This window comes from Sceloporus occidentalis, unplaced genomic scaffold (assembly GCF_023333645.1).
Source record: "Sceloporus occidentalis isolate IW3139 unplaced genomic scaffold, rSceOcc1.0.p SCAF_5, whole genome shotgun sequence".
Taxonomy (NCBI): Eukaryota; Metazoa; Chordata; class Lepidosauria; order Squamata; family Phrynosomatidae; genus Sceloporus; species Sceloporus occidentalis.
Window position 1 is genome coordinate 2,345,645 of NW_028316985.1, and position 18,525 is coordinate 2,364,169.

Below are 18,525 nucleotides of genomic sequence, written 5' to 3' on the forward strand. Positions count from 1 at the left end.
TCAGAGATGGGACACAAGCCTAAGCATGACATTATAGCAAGTATATTTCTATACTGCATACATATGTTTCATACATACCTAATATACATAGCCTAAAGCTAATTTTATACATAATATTTTTTAATAATTTTTCACTTGAAACAAAGGTTGTGTACATTGAACCATCAGAAAGCAAAGGCATCACAATCATTACATATATTCATTTTGATCAATGACCAGTTTAAATAAAAGAGGGAGCAAGATAGCATTGATAAAACAGAATGCAGTGTGTTAAAATACAATATCAAATATAGAATTAAATATTTTAAATATAAAATATTGTATATAGCAATGATTAAAATGAAAAGCATAACATTTATTTATTTGTTTGTTTGTTTGTTTTGGATTTTGGAATACCTGAGATATCTTGGAGATGGGACCAAAGCGTAAATATGAAATTCATTTATGTTTCATATATACCTTATACATAGAGACTGGAGATAATTTTATACACAATATTTTTAAATTTTTTGTACATGAAACCATGTTTGCATACATGGAAACATCAGAAAACAAAGCGGTCACTGTCTCAGCCGGGTGTGTGGGCAATTTTAGATTTCTCAGAAACACAACCCTACTTAACAAAAACACCGTGGAAAAGTTACTTTTTTGGACTACCTTTCCTAGAATGAGAGTGGTGTGAAGGGGAGATGTGGGGTAATGTAGTATAGTAGATTTTAAGATAAGTTTTTAGTATAGTTTAAGATGGTGTTTTTTGTTTTAGGGTGCTATATGTTATTTGTGTAATGGAGTTGTGTGGGGATTTTTTTAGTAATATGTGTAATATGTTGTACATGTTGATACACTGGGCCCTTGGTATCTGCTGGGGTTTGGTTCCAGGACCCTGCATGGATAGCAAAATCCATGGATGTTCAAGTCCCATCATAGATAATGGGGTATTTGTATTAGTATTACAGTGGGCCCTTGTTATCCACTGGGGTTCAGTTCCAGGACCTCCTATGGATACCAAAATCTATAAATGCTCAGTTCCACTATATACACTGGGGTATTATTATTATTATTATTATTATTACTTGGGGTTTTGTTCCAGGACCCTCGTGGATACCAAAATCCATGAATGTTCAAGTCCCATTATATACAATGGGGTGTTGTTGTTGTTGTTGTTATTCCAGCGGGTCCTTAGTATCCACTGGAGTTTGGTATCCAGGTGGATACCAAAATCCATAAATGCTCAAGACCCATTATATACAATGGGGCATTATTATTATTATTATTATTATTATTGGCCCTTGTTGTCCACTGTGGGGACCCCTGTGGATAGAAAATCCATGGATACTCAAGTCCTATTCAATACAGTGGCATAATAAAATGGTGTCCCTTATATAAGATAGCAAAACCAAGGTTTGATTTTTAGAATTTCTTTTCCCCCTGAATATTTTCAAGTTGTGGATGGTTTCCCTTGGAGTGTGTTTGAGTCTCCTTCTTCTAAGAAGAGGCTGGATGGCTCTCTGTCACAGGGAGGGCTTTGGCTGTGTCTTCCTGCATAGCAGAATTGGCCTGGACTGGATGGCCTTCTTGGGTGTCTCTTCCAACAACATGGTTCTATGAATCTATGAATCAGTGGATAAAGAATCCATGGATAGAGCGCTGACTGTAAAAAAAATTTTTTTATGGGATTTTGGAATATTTTGGATTTCTGGATTCTAGATAAGAGAGACTCAACCTGTAGAAAGGAATAGGAGAGATCCAGTGTGGGTGCAACAATGCCCCTAACAGATAGTATATTGTCCTTTCTTTTTCTCCCACTTGCATCCCATCCCACTGTCCTCCTCTCTTCCCCTCCACAGCACCCCCAGCCAGCTGCCTCTACCTGGGCATCTCCTACCAGCACATGGAGCGCTTCTACGACCCTTCGGACAAATGCCGGGATTGCATCTGCACCAACCGGACCATCACATGCCAGCGCCAGCCCTGCGCGCCAGTCCAGTGCTCCCACCCACTGCAGCAGGATTGCTGTCGCTCCTGCGATGGTAACAGGCATCGTTTGGATCCCATAAACACCAATTGCCCAATCTGGAGTGGTGCAACTGGGGCCCAAAAGTCAGGACTTGCCACTTGATGAGCCAAATTTTGACCCCTCTTTGCCCTGATGCTCCTGGGCCTTCAGACCCAGGGTCATTCAGTTTGGCTGCATGCATGCCAAAAAGGGTTGCATTTAAAACAAAAAGATCTTCAAGCTTGGGCTGGGGTGTTGTATTATTTGAAAAGTATAGTTAACATTTTATCTTTATCTATTATTATTATTATTATTATTATTATTATTATCGTCATCATCTTCATTTGGGCAGTAATTGGGTGTTCAAAGTATGGCTACTTTGTGTGTCTATACTGACAGCAGCCTAGTGGGGTAGCCCATTAAGGTTGTTGTTGTTGTTGTTGTTGTTGTGTGCCTGTTGTTGTTTGGACTATAATGCCCAGAATCTCATGTTGGCTTTGTGTGGAGAATGGGAATTGCAGTCCAAAATGGACTCTTTCCAAGCTTTTGAACAGTTGACAAATGGGGGATTGTGTGAGTTGTAGATTTAAAAAAGCAATCTAAAAACAACCAGGGCTTGCAAATCATCTTTTTTTGGACTCTAGGTCCCAGAATCGCATGCAGGCTGGGGATTCTGGGAACTGTAGTCCAAAAAAGGGGGAAATTTGCATGTTCCAAAAAGAAGTTGTAGAAATCTCAGCCGCCACTGTACAGAGGCTGCATGCCCATGTTGTCGCCCCAGTCTGTCTCCTCTGAGTGATGGGCCCCTCTCTTTGCATCCGCCAGGCTGCCTTTTCCAGGGCAAGGAGCTCCCCAATGGAGAGCAGTTTGCAGACCCCAAAGACCCCTGCGGTCTCTGTTCCTGCTGGCAAGGGAGCATCACCTGTAAGGCCAAAGCCTGCCCACCTGCCGAGTGCCCCTTCCCTGTCCCAGGGCCCTGCTGCAAGGTTTGTGAAGGTAAGGGCTTTGCATCTCTGAGTTAGGGATAGAAGGTATATTTACAAATATTCAAATGGCAGATGAAAAATAAGGTGGTGGAAACCCTCAGATGGTGAATACTAGGGGATAGGAAATCTTTGCAGTTTAGGATGGACCTGCCAAGAAAGGAACCATTTCTATATAGGACTGAAAAGAAATCATGATTTTTATGCAGAGGAAAGAACATTGCCATACAGAAAACATACATTTCTTTGCAGAGAAGAAGATTCCCATACAAAACAATGATTTTCTGCACAAAAGAATGTTCCTATGCAGAAACCATGATTATCTGCAAAGGAATGGGCAATCTCATGCAAAAATCATGATTTCGGTGCAGAAAAGAACATTATTATAGAGGAACCATGATTTTATGTGTAGAAAAGGATGTTCCAACCCTGATTATCTGCACAAATAACAGCATCCATACACAGAAAATATGATTTTCTGCACAAAAAAAGGCCATTCCTATGCAGAAACCATTAATTTCTTTGCAGGACAGAACAATTCCCTACAAAACAATGATTTCTGTATAGAAAATAATATTCCTATGCAGAAACCATGACTTTACGTGCAGAAAAGAATGTTTCTATAGCAAAACCATGGTTTTCTGCCCAGACCAAAACAAAAAACAAAAAACATTCCTCTGCAGAAACCATGATTTTCTGCTCAGAAAAGAATATTCCTACAAACAAACAAACAAACAAACAAACAAAAAACAACCCATGGTTTTCAGGGCAAAAATGAACATTCCTACACAAGAAGCCATGATTTTCTGCGCAGGAAAGGACATTTCTACACAGGTATGGCCAGGAGAGAGAGACATTATCTCTCTGGCATTTCATGAAAACATGGAAATATACTGTAACTCAGTAGAACTTCCAAGCCCAGGGGCAGTCTGTCTTTAAATACTGGTTGCTGGGGAGGGACCAGAGGAAAAAGCCTGCAGCCTGCATGGCAAGGTTTAGAAACATGTATTACTGTGAATTTATTGCCGAATATATTGCTGTCCATCATTTCTCCAGGTTGTGAGTACCTTTCTGAGCGTTACCTGTCCGGCCAGGAATTCCCAGACCCCCAAGATACCTGCGGCCTCTGCTCCTGCCTCAATGGGTTTGTCACCTGCACCAAGAAGCCATGCTACCAGGCGGGCTGCAGCCATCCTGTCCGGATGCCCGGGCACTGCTGCCCCATGTGCCATGGTGAGGTCAGAGTGCCGAAACACTGACCTGTATGAATTGAACTGGTGAGGGGTATGAGATGGGTTTTTCTTTGATGTAGGCATGAACTGAAACAAGGGTAAGAAATATGAAGTCGAAGGCTTTCACGGCTGACATCCATAGCTTTTTATGGGTTTTTTGGGCTATGAGGAGCCCTGGTGGTGCAGGGGTTAAATGCTTGTACTGCAGCCATTCACTCACAAACCATAAGGTTGCGAGTTCAATACCAGCAAAAGGGCTCAAGCTCGGCTCAGGCTTGCATCCTTCTGAGGAGGTCACTAAAATGAGTCCCCAGATTGTTGGGGGCAATTAGCTTACACTTAGGGAGTGCTTAAGTGCACTGATAAGAGGTATAGAAATGTACTTGCTATTGCTATTCTAGAAGAGTTTATTCCTGCCGTTTCACCAGCATCTGTGGCTGGCATCTTCAGAGAATGCTGGCATGGAAGTGAGGGGGATATATATACTGTTGGTTGAGAGGAAGCAATTTCCATGTTAATCTGTGCATTGTTCTGTTGTTGAATGGCAAGGTCTCAAGGTGTCCATTTACTTAATGATCCCTTTCTTGTTGGGAAATTCCTTTGAACCTGGCTGGTTTTCATTTGAATTTGCTGGGTCCTGATTTTGGTGTTTTTCAGGACTGGGAGCCAAACTTTGTTTACTTTAAGAGTTTCTTCTTTCCTGTTGAAGTTATCCAAGTGTTTGTGGATTTCAATGGCTTCCCTGTGCATTCTGACCTAACAGCTGTTGGCATCATCCAGAATTTCAGTGTTTTCAAACACCATTTTATGCCCAGGATGGTTTATAACGTGTTCTGCTGATGATGATTTTTCCAGCTGACTCAGTCTGCAGTGTCTCTCATGTTCCTTTATTCATGTTTGAACATTGCATTTGGTGGTCCCTATGTCGACCTGTCCACAGCTGCACCATATGCGGTCAACTCCTGCGGCCGTGAGAGGGTCTCTTCTGTCCTTCGCTGAGCATGGCATTTACTGGACTTTCTTGTTCAGTTTATAGACCATTTGGAGGCTGTGTTTCTTCACTGCTTTTTTTTTTTTTTTTGGAAAGAACTAAACAACGCACTCAAAAAACACATTACAACCTCCTACAGATTAAGGACCAGCATATTTGTTGCTCTCCCCCAACCAGTTAAAAGCTAGAAGCTTGTTTAAATAAGGTGGCATCTGCACTGCAGAAATAATGCAGTTTGACACCACTTTAACTGCCATGGCTCCACGCTATGGAATCCTGGGATGTGTAGTTTGTTGTGATGCCAGAGCTCTTGGACAGAGAAGGTGAAATATCTCACAGAGCTACAAATCTCCGGATACCATAATATTAATAGCCATGCAGTTAAATTGGTGTCAGAATGCATTAATTTTGCAGTGTACCTCAGTAGAGCAGTGAATCCATTCCAGATTTTTACTCACAGCTTCAAAGGGAGTTATCTAAAGTGTTGAAACTTTTAGGGAACACAGATAGCTCTTTTAAAGTTCAGAGACAAGGTTTTTGTGGGGTTTTCGGGCTATGTGGCCGTGTTCTGGAAGAGTTTGTTCCTGACGTTTCACCAGCATCTGTGGCTGGCATAATAAACGTTGGTTATGGAATCAATTTGCTGCTCTTCCATGAACATTCAAAGTCACTGGTGTGAGGTGAGTAATCCCTGGTTCCCCACCCTGTTTTCCTTTCTCCAAACAGGTTGCTCCTATAATGGCATCACTGTGGCCAATGGGCAGACCTTTGCCAACCCGGAAGACCCCATTTGTTCCCAGTGTACTTGCAGAGTGAGTGGGGCAGGGAGGTGATGCACCATTCTTTTGGTTGCATTCAGGGTGGTGTGACTAGCATTATGGGTGCAAGGGGCTTCTCTGGAATGGCCAGCAATGAAAACAAACTGGTTCCCTTTCCTTTCTCTGAAGGCTGGCTCCATTCAGTGCCTGAGGAAGCTCTGCCCTCCTGCTCCCTGTGCCCACCCTGTGCAGGATCCATGCGCTTGCCCACTGTGCCAAGGTGAGTAACACCTGTGGGAACCAGTGAGGTAGACTTGAATCAGTTGACTCAGACTTAAGTTGGATTAAGTTGCTTTGATGACTTGACTTGGCAAAAATGACACATTGACTCGACTTGATACTTGTATTTTTAGTGATTCACTTGCTGGTGTGATGCCCTTCAGCATCAGGTGAGATGTGCTGCTTGAGTGTGTGGTGCATTTCATAGAAACATAGAATCATAGAGTTGGAAGAGACTGCAAAGGCCATCCAATCCAACCCCATTCTGCCATGCAGGAACTCACAATCAAAGCATCCCCCAACAAATGGCCATCCAGCCTCTGTTTAAAGACCTCCAAAGAAGGAGACTCCACCAAAATCTCCAAGGCAATGTGTTCCACTGTCAAACAGCTCTTACTATCAGGAAGTTCTTCCTAATATTTAGGTGGAATCTCTTTTCCTGTAGTTTGAATCCATTGCACCAAATCCTATTCTCTGGAGCAGCAGAAAACAAGCTTGTTTCATCTTCAACATGACTTCCCATCAGATATTTAAATGTAGCTATCATGTCATCTCTCAACCTTCTCTTCTCCAGACTAAAGACAGCCAGCTCCCTAAGCCACTTTTCACAGGGATTGAGGGTTTCCAGACTTTCCCCCATTTTGGTCACTCTTCTCTGGATATGTTCCATCTTTCCCCATTCGCTCTGCTGGCTAGGGCTGATGGGAGATGCAATCCAACCCTTCCAACTCTCTGTCAAAGTTCCTAGGGATGCTTTCACCGAGAAAACAAGCTTACTCCATCCTCAATGTGACACCCCTTCAAATATTTAAACAGGACTCTCATATCACCTCTTGACCTTCTCTTCTCCAGGCTAAACAGACCCAGCTCCCTAAATCCTTCTTCATAGGGCTTCATGGTTTCCAGACTCTTCACCATTTTGGTCGCCCTCCTTTAGACACAAGGCTCCAGTTTCTCAACAGCCTTTTTGAATTTTTTAAAAACTTTAAAAAGTTAATCAGGAGCTTTGTATTTATACATGTGTTTGATTTGTTTTTAACTTTTGTATGGCTTTTAAATGATTTTATGGTGTTTAATGTGGGGATTTTTTAAAAAATAATAATAATGATTGCAAACACTTTTAATTTACTGTTTTGGGTCCCATTTTGGGAGGAAAGCAGCATATATATGGAATAAATACCATATATATTCAACTATAAGTCAACATCATGCATAAGTCAAGGGCAGGTTTTGGGGCCAAAATTACAGATTTTGATAGGACTCATGGATAAGTCGAGGGTAAAAGTTATCAGCATGTAACAAAGGATGTCAAGGATGAAGCAAAGAAAAGTTTTAATAGGCATAACTTTGTGCTCAACAGAAAGACTGGACGGATGATAGTAGAGGGGTTGATCCTTCTTTTAGGTGCCCTGAGAAGAGCTTAAGCTCTCACCTTTCACCAGCGCATAGTTCCCTTTGTGATAAGAGTTAAAGGACAGTACTCACATTGACCCGTGGATAAGTCGACCCAGGTTTTTTGGGTCAATTTTTTGACTAAAATTTCTAGACTTATACATGACTATAATTCAAAGATATAGCCATGTTAGTCTGAAGAATCAGTATTGGAGAGATCTTGTAGCACCTTTGAGACTAACTGAAAGAGTGAAATTGGCAGCCTGAGCTTTCATAGACTTCAGTCCACTTCAGTCTAATGCATCTGAGGAAGGAGACTGAAGTCTAGGAAAGCTCATGCTGCCAACCTCTTTCTTTCAGCTAGTCTCAAAGGTTCTACAAGATCTCTCCACATACATGAGTATATACAATAATAAATAAAGACATCTTCTTCCTGGCTGCTCCTAAATTGTGAATCCCTTCCATGGGAGATCCGCTTGGCCCCATCTCTGCTGTCTTTCTTCCAGCTAATGAAGTCCTTTTTTATTTAAGAAGGCCTTTGGATTTTTTTTAACTTGTTGCAGAGATTTAATAAAGGTTTGCAGGGTTTTAACTGATGAAATTTGAGTTTCTGAACTAGGTGAACTTGCAGACTTGACAGCAGATGGAGGAGTGATGAGATAAACAGCAAAGTCCGGTCTCAAAGGACAGTGTAGGATCCAGTGTCATTAAATGATTGATTGCAATTCAATTCCATTTAATAATAATAAATAATAATAACATTTTATTTATATACCACTATTCCAAATTCCAAATTTGATCACAGCGGTTTACAACAAAAGTGATACAATATAACATTTAATGAACAAGTATCACCAACAACATGTTAAAAACATCCCAATACAATTTAAAAACTATAAAACATACAACCTCTTAAAACACACACTCAAAAACAAGCTGGATAAACAGTTGTATATCAGGGGGGAGAACCGCATAACATCAGGACATATGGGGGAAAGCTTATCGGAAGAGAAAGGTCTTTAGTTTCTTCCTAAAAAGATCAAGAGAGGCGACGGAGAGGAGCTCGTCAGGAAGGGAGTTCCAGGTCTGCGGGGCCGAGAAGGAGAATGCCCTTTGCGAAGACGAGATATATTTCGCCTTAGGAACCCTCAACAGATGCTTCCCGACTGATCTGAGAGTGCGGGGCGGATTATATGGGGAGAGGCGGTCCTCCAAGTACCCTGGGCCCAAGCCATTTAGGGCTTTATAGGTAATAACCAACACCTTGTATTGCGCCCGGAAGCGAATAGGCAGCCAGTATAGATCTTGTAAAATAGGTGTTATATGGAACATCCAGTGACCAACCTTGCTGCCATATTTAGCATTTATGGAATCCAGATATTGTTGGAATGCAATCCCATTGGCCTTAGCTGGCAGGAGACCATTTCTCCTGTATAAAGGGATTATTTCTCACTATGGAACCAGGGATGGAGGAGTCATTCCCTTCCCGTCTGACAACCCTGTTCCCTCTTTCCCAGGCTGCAGTTTCCAGGGACACGAATACGAAGATGGAGAGACCTTTATGTCCCCCAACAATCCCTGTGAGGAATGCCACTGCCTGGTAAGCCCTAGAACAAGGGTTGGGAACTATGGAGGGAGATGAGGGGTCTATTCCTCCCCTACACCCTTCTGTGGACTTCACTTGCCACACAGTGAGCCCAAATGCCTCCTCTACCTGCTTGCTGCAGTCCTTCTCAAAATGGCAGCATACATCACGTCCTGTCACCATTTTGAGAAGGACTGCAGAAGCAAACAGGAGATATAGGGTTCTGGCCTCCTGGCTCTCCTTCCGTAGCCTGGCAAAGACATTTTTCCTGCAGCAGGCATTTCAGGGCAGGCTGCTCACAAGGAAACCGGCTTTTAATGCAGGTTGAATCTCCCTTATCCAGAAATCCAAAATACAGTTGGCCCTCCGTTTTCGCAGGGGATCCGTTCCAGACACACATACCCTGCGCAAACGGGGACTTGCCAATATTCAAGCCCTATAGGCTTGAAAGGGGTACATGCCTACAAGCGTGCATGGGGTGTGCACTATGTGGGGGCGCCCTATTGAAAATAACAGAGGTCGCCCCTTCATGAACATTCAAGGCCACGGACCTCAAGTCCGTGAGAAAGGAGGGGCGACTGCACTCCAGAATCCAAAACTGTCCACATGGGTGGCTGAGATAGTGGCACCTTTGCTTTCTGGTGGTTCAGTCTATACAAACTTTGGTCCCAAACACCCTGCAGAAATAATACACCTCTGAGACAGCTTTAATCTCCTTGGCTCAGTGCTAGGGAATCCTGGGAACTGTAGCTTGTTGTGGCACCAGAGCTCTCTCTGACAGAGAAGGTTAATGTCTCACAAAACTACAGTTCCCAGAATTCCCTAGCATTGAGCCAGGGCAGTTAATGCGGTCTCAAACTGGATCATTTCTGCAGTGCGTTTTGGACTTTTGTTTCATGCACAAAATTACCTTCAGGCTTTCTTGATAAGGTATATATGAAACATAAACTAATTTCATGTTTAGACTTGGGTCTCATCTCTAAGATAACTTATTCTGTATATGCAAATATTCAAAAACCCCAAAATCATCTAAACTCAAAGCATTTCCAGTCCCAGGCATTTTGGATAAGAAAGATTCAACCTGTAATGCACTGCATTATCTGTATTTTTGTTTTTCTCTATGAGAATTGGGCATTCAAATGAAATTAAACTAGTATGGACCTTATCACACTAGACAAATCCTGGGCAGAAACAGGATTTAAAAGTAGGGGGGGAAAATCTGCAAATGTGGGATGTTTTTCTTCCAAAGAGCAATAACGCGAAAATAAAGCGAACAGAAAGTCAACAAAAACAATGCCTTTTTACTTTCAGGAACTTCCAGAAGTAAAAAGGTGTCATTTTTATCGACTTTCTGTTCACTTTATTTTTGTGTTATTGCTCTTTGGTGCAAACGCATCTGAAAAACTTCCTGTATTTGCAGGGGGGGGTGTTTGCTTTTAAAATCCTGTTTCTGTGCAGGATTTGTCTAGTGTGATAAGGTCCTATGGCATTAACACAGAGAGCTTTTGACTTTTCTAAGCAGCCTTGAGTCTGAAACTGTTGCCGCAACTCAGAATTGAATACGGTTTGACACAGGTTTAATTGCCATGACTCCATACTGTGGAATCCTGGGATTTGTAGTTTGTTGTGGGACCAGACAGAGAAGGCTGCCCCACTTGGGGTTCTCTCTTTGCTCCCCAGAGAGGAGATGTTTCCTGTGGCACCCGTCTATGCCCAATGCCCCTCTGCCCTCATCCATCACGGGACCCCTGTGGCTGCCCCACGTGCGAATCCTGCAGCTTCCACGGGAGAGACTGCAAGGATGGCGAGCGCTTCCCTGACCCCCAGGATGCCTGCAGCCAATGCAAGTGTTTGGTAAGCAGAAGAAATGGGTGGGTGGGTAAGTGGCAAGGGAAGGGATGGGAAGCAACCACAGAGAGACTGGCCTCAATCTCGAGGCAGATGGAGTTTAGAGTCCTTGATCCAAAACCCACTGTAGAAATAATCCAGGTTGACACCACTTTAACCATCCTGGCTCAATCCTAGGGAATTCTGGGAACTGTAGTTTTGTGAGACATTTAGCCTTCTCTGTCAGAGAGCTCTGGTGCCACAACAAACTATAATTCCCAGCGTTGAACCATGGCAGTTAAAGCATTGTCAACCTGCATTAATTCTAAGGTGCACATTATTTTTGCAGTTTCAGGGTGGAGAAAGCTGAAGGGGCGTTTCATGACAAAACAAAAGTCTCCAAAGGTTATAGTCAAAACATACAGTGCTTATAGAATCATAGAGATGGAAGGGACCATCCAACCTTTGTTTTTTGCTATTTAGAAGGAGGAGGAGGAGGAGGAGGCGATTTTGGGGTTGGGACAACCGACCGCTCCCAGGCTACATGTAGTTCCCTTGACCTTCTTGACTTAAGAGGCAGTGATGGATAGTGGGCAAAGTTTTGTAGTTTTTGTGCAAATTGCAGACATAACTAATTGCTGCCGTAGCCTACCAGAAGGATTCATGACCCCTGGAATACATTCCATAAATACCATATATTCCATAAATATGTTCCACAAATACCATAAATTCCATAAAGCTGTAAGTCAATGAAGGTCCTTCTCCCTCCTGGTCCCACAGGGTGGCACCGTGACCTGTTTTCCCTCGCCATGCCCACCTGTCTCCTGCAAGAACCCGATCACTCCACCTGGACAATGCTGCCCCAAATGCACAGGCAGCTGCCGATACCATGGACAGCTCTACAAGAGCGGGGAGGCCTTCAGTTCACCGCTGGATGCCTGCCACACCTGTACCTGCCAGGTGAGTGAGGGAAGAGCGGCTGGCGCTCTCTGGGGTGGGCTGATGGGTGGTTTTGTCTCAGCTTCCTTGGGAACCCAGAGGAGAGTGTCAAAATTCAAAATGACCTGAACTGATGAGAAAGCTGGGCCAAAACTAACAAAATAAATTTCCCCTGGGAAAAATATAAAGTACTACACTTATCCAGAAAAATGAAATGGACAGATATAGGATGGGGACACCTGGCTTAACAACAGTACATGTGAAGGGGATCGAGGGGTCATGAACTGAACATGAGTCAACAGTGTGATGTGGCAGGTAAAAAGGCCAGTGCAATTCTAGAACTATAGTGTCAATAGAAGTATAATGTCTAGATAAATTAGAAGTATAGTGTCTAGATAGAGGGAAGTAATAGTGCCACTCTATTCTGCTTTGGTCAGGCCTCATCTGGAATAATTCTGTGTCCAGTTCTGGGCACCATAATTCAAAAAGCATGTGGACAAGTTGGAGCACGTCCAGAGGAGGGCCACCAAAATGGTGAAGGGTCTGGAACAAGCTTGCTCCCTCCTCAACATGACAGCCTTTCAAATATTTAAACAGGGCTATCATATCACCTCTTAACCTTCTCTTCTCCAAGCTAAACATACCCAGCTCCCTAAACTGTTCCTCTTAGGGCATGGTTTCCAGATTCCCTTTAATTTTCTTTGTTCGCTTCTACACTATATAACCCATGGAAGTCCATCTTTCAGTGGCCTTGTGCACATCAATCCAGAAATCCCATAAAGATCTTCAGAGTTTTCCATAGGAGATAAAGACATCACTGTGTTAGTCTGGAAAATCAGTATGCAAAGGGATCACGTAGCACCTTTGAGATTAACTGAAAGAAAGAAGATGATAGCTTGAGTTTTCATAGACTCAAGTTTACAAAAGCTCATGCTACCAGCTTGTTTCTTTCAATTACTCTCAAAGGCACAATGAGATCTCTTTGCATACTGATTTCCCATAGGGAAGTCTGGGTAGAATTAGTTGTTTAAGAAAATAAAATAATAATAATAATTTATTATTATTTGATGCCAGTTATGCCATTTACTATGAGGAGATGATGGAATGCATCAGCCAAAGAAATGTGATGCTTTTCTGCTACATCCATTGTCCACCAATAAACTTTACATTAGAGCAATAACATGAGTCAGGACTTGGCTTGGAGAAGTGCAGAACTGGTGGCATCTCCAGCTCAAAGCAGCCACTCTGTTCCACTTTTCCTCTCCTTTTCCTTTTTTTCTCTCCAGGCTGAAGTTGTCACATGCCAGCCCAAGCCTTGCCCACAACAGTGCACTCACCCCATGCCCCCCTTGGCACCTGCCTGCTGTCCAGCCTGTGATGGCTGCCTCTATGAGGGCCAGGATTATGCCAATGGACAGACCTTCACCTCATCCTCCAACCCCTGCAAACGCTGTAGCTGCCTGCGTGGCAATGTGCTCTGTGTCCCAGTAGTGTGTCCCCAGACATTGTGTACCAATCCCAGCCGCATGCCAGGCCAGTGCTGCTCCCAGTGCCCAGGTAAGAAACCAACCAATATTGTACAATGGCCCTTTTTTGTGAGTCAGGAGCACAGAATGAAAGAACATCACGGGGCCCAGTTTTAGCCTCTTTAAGAAGCAAGTTCCAAAGCCTGGGATCATCCACCAAGAAGGCCCCATCTCCCACATTCCCACCAGACATACCTCTGAGGATGGAAGGACTGAGAGCAGAGCTTCCCCAAAGATCTCAACATCTGGGCAAGCTCATTTGGGAGAATATGGTCCTTCAGATATCCTGGGCCCATGGTACCTTTTGGCAGGGCTGTGGTTTATGGGATGCGGGGTGGAATCCAAGAGGTCCCTTTCTGCCTGAGTATCCAGGGGTCTCAGGCCTTTGGAGGAGTCCTAATCCATCTCTCCCTCATTCTGCCCCCTTGCCAGCAGTTTGCCAGCATGCAGGCCAGGAGTATCCTGAAGGCTCACAGTGGCTCTCGTCTCTGGACCCTTGTCAGCAGTGCTCCTGTCAGGTAAGACCTTCTGCTTGGGCTTCTTCTACCAGTCCCACTGCCCACTGGAACCAATGGGTCACAACAAAGGATTCTGGTACAGCTCTCTCCCTCTAAAGGTTAGGGGGATGATCTGACTACCTGTGTGTACACCACTCAAGTTGTGTTTGGATATACTTACACACATGCCAGTTTGTGTGTATGTGGTTGGATCGATGGATAGAATAGGATAGATATAGATGGATGGAGAGAGAGAGAGAGAGAGAAGGGGGGTGAGAGAGAGGTGGATTGATAGATAGATCAAGGTAGGGATAGAAGGATGGATAAGATGTATGGGGAAGAAATGGGATAGAATAGGATAGAAATGGATGGAAGACAGATGGAGAGAGAGAGGAGGGGGATGGATGGATGGATGGATGGATGTGTAGGTAGAACAATGGATGGATGGACAGGATGGGATAGGAGAGGATAGGGATGGATGGAAGACAGGAGATGGATGGATAGAGAGAGAGAGAGAGGTGGATGGAAAAGGAGAGAGCAAGAGCAGGGATGGATGGATGGGCAGAAGGAAGGATAAAATAGGCTGGGATAGGGGGATATGATGGGGATGGATGGAGGACAGATGGGTAGATAGGTAAAGAAAGGCATGGGTGAATAGATGAACAGCTGGATGGATGGATAGACAGGAAGGGAGCCAGACAGACAAAGAGAATAGATAAAGACTACCCCTTCCTCATTCTCCATTTCTCCACAGAGTGGGAAGACCTCTTGTGAGGCTGTGCCTTGTGAAGAGACACTCTGCTCCCACCCAGCTCCAGGTCCTGGGCAATGTTGCCCTCTCTGCCACGACTGCCTCTTTGAAGGAGAACGCTATGCCCACGGGGAGGCCTTTAAGCCAGAGTCCTGCCTCCAGTGCACCTGCCAGGTGAGTGCCAGCCTGCCCTAATTTCTATCTCCAGTGGTGGGCGCTATGAACTGATGCCAGGCAGAGGTGATCACACACACACACACCCCAAGAGGGGACACTATAATGGCCTTCAGTTGTTTGGCTCATCAGAAGCCCAGGGAGTGAGAAGACCCAGGAGCAATCCCACCACTGCAAGACCTCATTCTTCCCAGCTTTCAATCAACCAACAAACTCATTTTCTGACTTCATTTCCATTCTGGTCCCTGCTTGAAAAGTCCAGCTGTGAGCCCCAATAAGAGACCTATCCCTTATTGCTTGTATTGACTAAAGGGACTGTTAGAAAGGAACCCCATTAAACCATCTGGGTTGGTACTGTTAACTACAAAGTTCCTCCTGCTCAGAGACAGAAGACAGGCCCTCTGCATTCGAACAAGATAGGTATAGCTTGGATATTATGGCACATTAAGCACCATGCAGTTGCATATTCAGCTGATCAGAAGGCTCTGCTGGGAAGTGGGAAGGATCCATTGTTTGATGTCTGAGCTGCAAACAGGAAGGAGAGGAAGCTCACAACCTAAACTACTTGCTTTCCCCCTTTGCAGGATGGAAATGTCCGCTGCGAGATGATCCAGTGCCCACCAACATCGTGCTCCCACCCAGTGACAGAGCCCGGGGTCTGCTGTCCTCGCTGTAAAGGTGTCTGTAAACCCTGACTCTGCGAAGATGTCCCCCTATTCCAACCCACTACCATCCATCCCCTTTGAATAATACTAGTCAAACAGTCCAATACTGAATCAAGTGACCCCATTAAAATCATGACGGGCATAAGGTCCTTCTTCCCCAGCCCCAGTGCCAGTCCCCTGGGGTCTTCTCAAGTGGCATCTACTAAAAAGGAAGGCACTCATAGAAAAGAATGCCCAGAAAGATTTCATCTCAGAAAATACTCACATAAATTTAACTAGTGTCCATCTCTCTCTTGGAGGTGGTACTGGCATTCATTCATTGTTGGCACTCATTCACAGACAAATACTTACAGTACAACCCTCATATCTGCAGAGCATACATTCCTGAACCTGCCATGGAAATGCACAAGCATGGATCATGGTAAATCCTATTGAAATGAATGATTTCCAGTCATGCTGGAGAAACTAGAGATTCTTAGAGAGAACATCTCTATGGTCAACTTTCTCTAGAAGCATGCTATAGTATCAGGTTGAAAGGCCTAGAAAATGCCTAGAGAGAACATCATTCTTTGGATGTCTGTAAGTGAAACCATGGGTACCATCCTGTGGATATGGGGGTAGTACTGTATATACCACTCAAATCCAAGAATTCCAAAATGATGTACATCAAGAAGACATAGAATATGCAGCAGCACACTGTTTGGGAGGCCCAAAAGAATGGTTGCAGCATTTTCCATTATTGAACAGCTCTTACTGTCAGGAAGTTCCTCCTAATGTTAAGGTGGAACCTTTTCCCCTGTAGCTTGCATCCATTGCTCCGGGTCCTTTTGTCTGGAGCAGCAGAAAACAAGCTTGCTATCTCCTCAATATGACATCCTTTCAAATATTTAAATAGAGCTATCATAGGACTTTATCAGACAAGGAAAATTGGAAGTATAATCCAATGGCAATCCGAACGCAATCATGGAGTTTAACATTACTGCGTGATAGACTACCACGCACAAATTCAGGCAATGGCATGCTATTTTCGGGCAATGGGAAGCCAGTTCGAACACAATTCTCATTCACGTCAATTAGCTGAACTAGCGAATTCACGTGAATGCATTCTAGCCCCACTTTCTTTTCATTTGACATTAAAAGAAATTCCTCACGTGTGATAAAGTCCATAGTATCTCTTAACCTTCTCTTCTCCAAGCAAGGCACACCCAGTCTGACCCTTCTTCCTGCCCTTTTTCATAGGCTGCACTTACGAAGGCCGAGAGCGTGCCGATGGCACCAGCTGGCTGTCCTCCTCCATCCCCTGCATGGCCTGCATGTGCGTGGATGGCATCGCAACCTGTGCTGAGATCATCTGCATCAGCTCCTGCACCAATCAGATCAAAGTCCCCGGGGAGTGCTGCCCACTATGCGCAGGTAGGGTGAAAGAACGGAAGGGGACCAGGGTGAGGACACATGGAGACAGGAAAGGGGTGGAAGAAGGAGAAACTAATGCCTTGTGAGGGGGGGGGGGATATTTCTCTCCTTCTATCCACTGGGTGACCTTAGGCAAGTCACACTCTCTCAGCCTCAATGAACAACTCCTGCCATGAAGGCCTCATAATAAGTTCAACTTGGGGTCACCATACACCCAAAATGACTTGAAGGCACATGACAACAAGCAGCAGAGCTTGGAAAATGTTCATTTAAAAAATTATAAATATTAAAGCATTAAAAACGTTTGTTTGTTTGTATGTTTGTTTGCTTATTGGTTTTATATCTCGGCTGTCTCCTAAAATGGAATTCAAGGCAGCTTACAATAATTTACAAAGGATACAACTAAAGCATTAATTACAAGCATTTTAAAAAGAATTAAATAATGCTAGTGTTAAAACATAACCCTTAAATAAACACAATATAGTTAAAACTGTTTCAATAAATAAATTAAAAACATTAAAGCATTACAACAGTTCCCCAATTACATACACACAAACACACACACACACACACACACACGGAATAAGTAACATTCAAAAGCCTGCCTAAATAAGATGGCGAGTCTAAGAAATGAGTAACACATAAACACACAGACAGACACACATATATTTTCCAAGGCAGCGCTCCAACGCTGAGATCCCTCCTCCTTACCCTGAAGTCTAGAGAAGAGGTCCCTGGCCCTGAGATTTAGGAAGCCTACCTGTTGTTATTGTTGTTGTGTGTCTTCAAGTCATTTCCGAATTGTGGGGACCCTAAGGTGAATCTATCACAGGGTTTTCGTGGCAGGTGTTTTGAGAAGGTGTTTGTCATTGTCATCCTTTGAGGCTGAGAGAGTGTGGCTTCCTCAAGGCCACTCAGTAGATTTCCATGGCCGAGCGGGGATTCAAACCCTGGTCTCCAGAGCCATAATCCAATACTCAAACTACTGGCTTTCTTCATCATACATACCTTGCAAAATTTCACAGCTGAAAACCCAGACACATGTGGCCACGGAACATCAGAATTTGCCCAAGATGGCAAAAGCTATTAATGAGGACAGACAAACTAGGAGATGCTGCAGCAGTTTGCTTTTGCCCGAGCCTCCTGGGAAGGGCAAGACTCTGCCGCCTCTTCTTTTTTCCCTCCTGCTGAGTTAATTGAGTTCAAACTCCTTTTGCATTTTGAATTCAGTTTGCAGTAAAAGGGGGAGAAGTCAAGAGATTTTAAAAGCAGCTGAGAAAATGGGAAGACAGAGGATTAATTGGGATGGTCCCTGCAAATTTGGGATATCTACACCTCCCTAAATCCTGTCCTTAAGCCATAAATGGCTGAGAAACAGGTTATCAGAAGGAACTGCCACTAATGTGAAGCTGCCAACTGTTGAAAACTGAGTATGAAGGGCTGAGGGTTTGGAGGTTTATAGTTTTCTTGTTCTGAGAGAGAGCCACCTTGGTTGCCTTCTCTCTTATTCCTGCTGT

General features: G+C 43.9%; 1 protein-coding gene across 1 annotated transcript in view; it reads left to right on the forward strand.

Moving 5' to 3' along the window:
* Nucleotides 1-18,525, forward strand: part of LOC149311545 (kielin/chordin-like protein) — a 99,701-nt gene that overhangs the window by 60,236 nt on the left and 20,940 nt on the right. Inside the window, exons 26-38 of the mRNA XM_089526584.1 lie at nucleotides 1,848-2,030; nucleotides 2,822-2,992; nucleotides 4,036-4,212; nucleotides 5,929-6,014; nucleotides 6,150-6,240; nucleotides 9,149-9,231; nucleotides 10,897-11,070; nucleotides 11,824-12,003; nucleotides 13,269-13,539; nucleotides 13,941-14,026; nucleotides 14,760-14,930; nucleotides 15,515-15,608; nucleotides 16,835-17,008. Coding sequence (XP_089382710.1) covers nucleotides 1,848-2,030; nucleotides 2,822-2,992; nucleotides 4,036-4,212; nucleotides 5,929-6,014; nucleotides 6,150-6,240; nucleotides 9,149-9,231; nucleotides 10,897-11,070; nucleotides 11,824-12,003; nucleotides 13,269-13,539; nucleotides 13,941-14,026; nucleotides 14,760-14,930; nucleotides 15,515-15,608; nucleotides 16,835-17,008 — 1,941 coding nt within the window. The remainder of the gene's footprint in view (nucleotides 1-1,847; nucleotides 2,031-2,821; nucleotides 2,993-4,035; nucleotides 4,213-5,928; nucleotides 6,015-6,149; nucleotides 6,241-9,148; nucleotides 9,232-10,896; nucleotides 11,071-11,823; nucleotides 12,004-13,268; nucleotides 13,540-13,940; nucleotides 14,027-14,759; nucleotides 14,931-15,514; nucleotides 15,609-16,834; nucleotides 17,009-18,525) is intronic.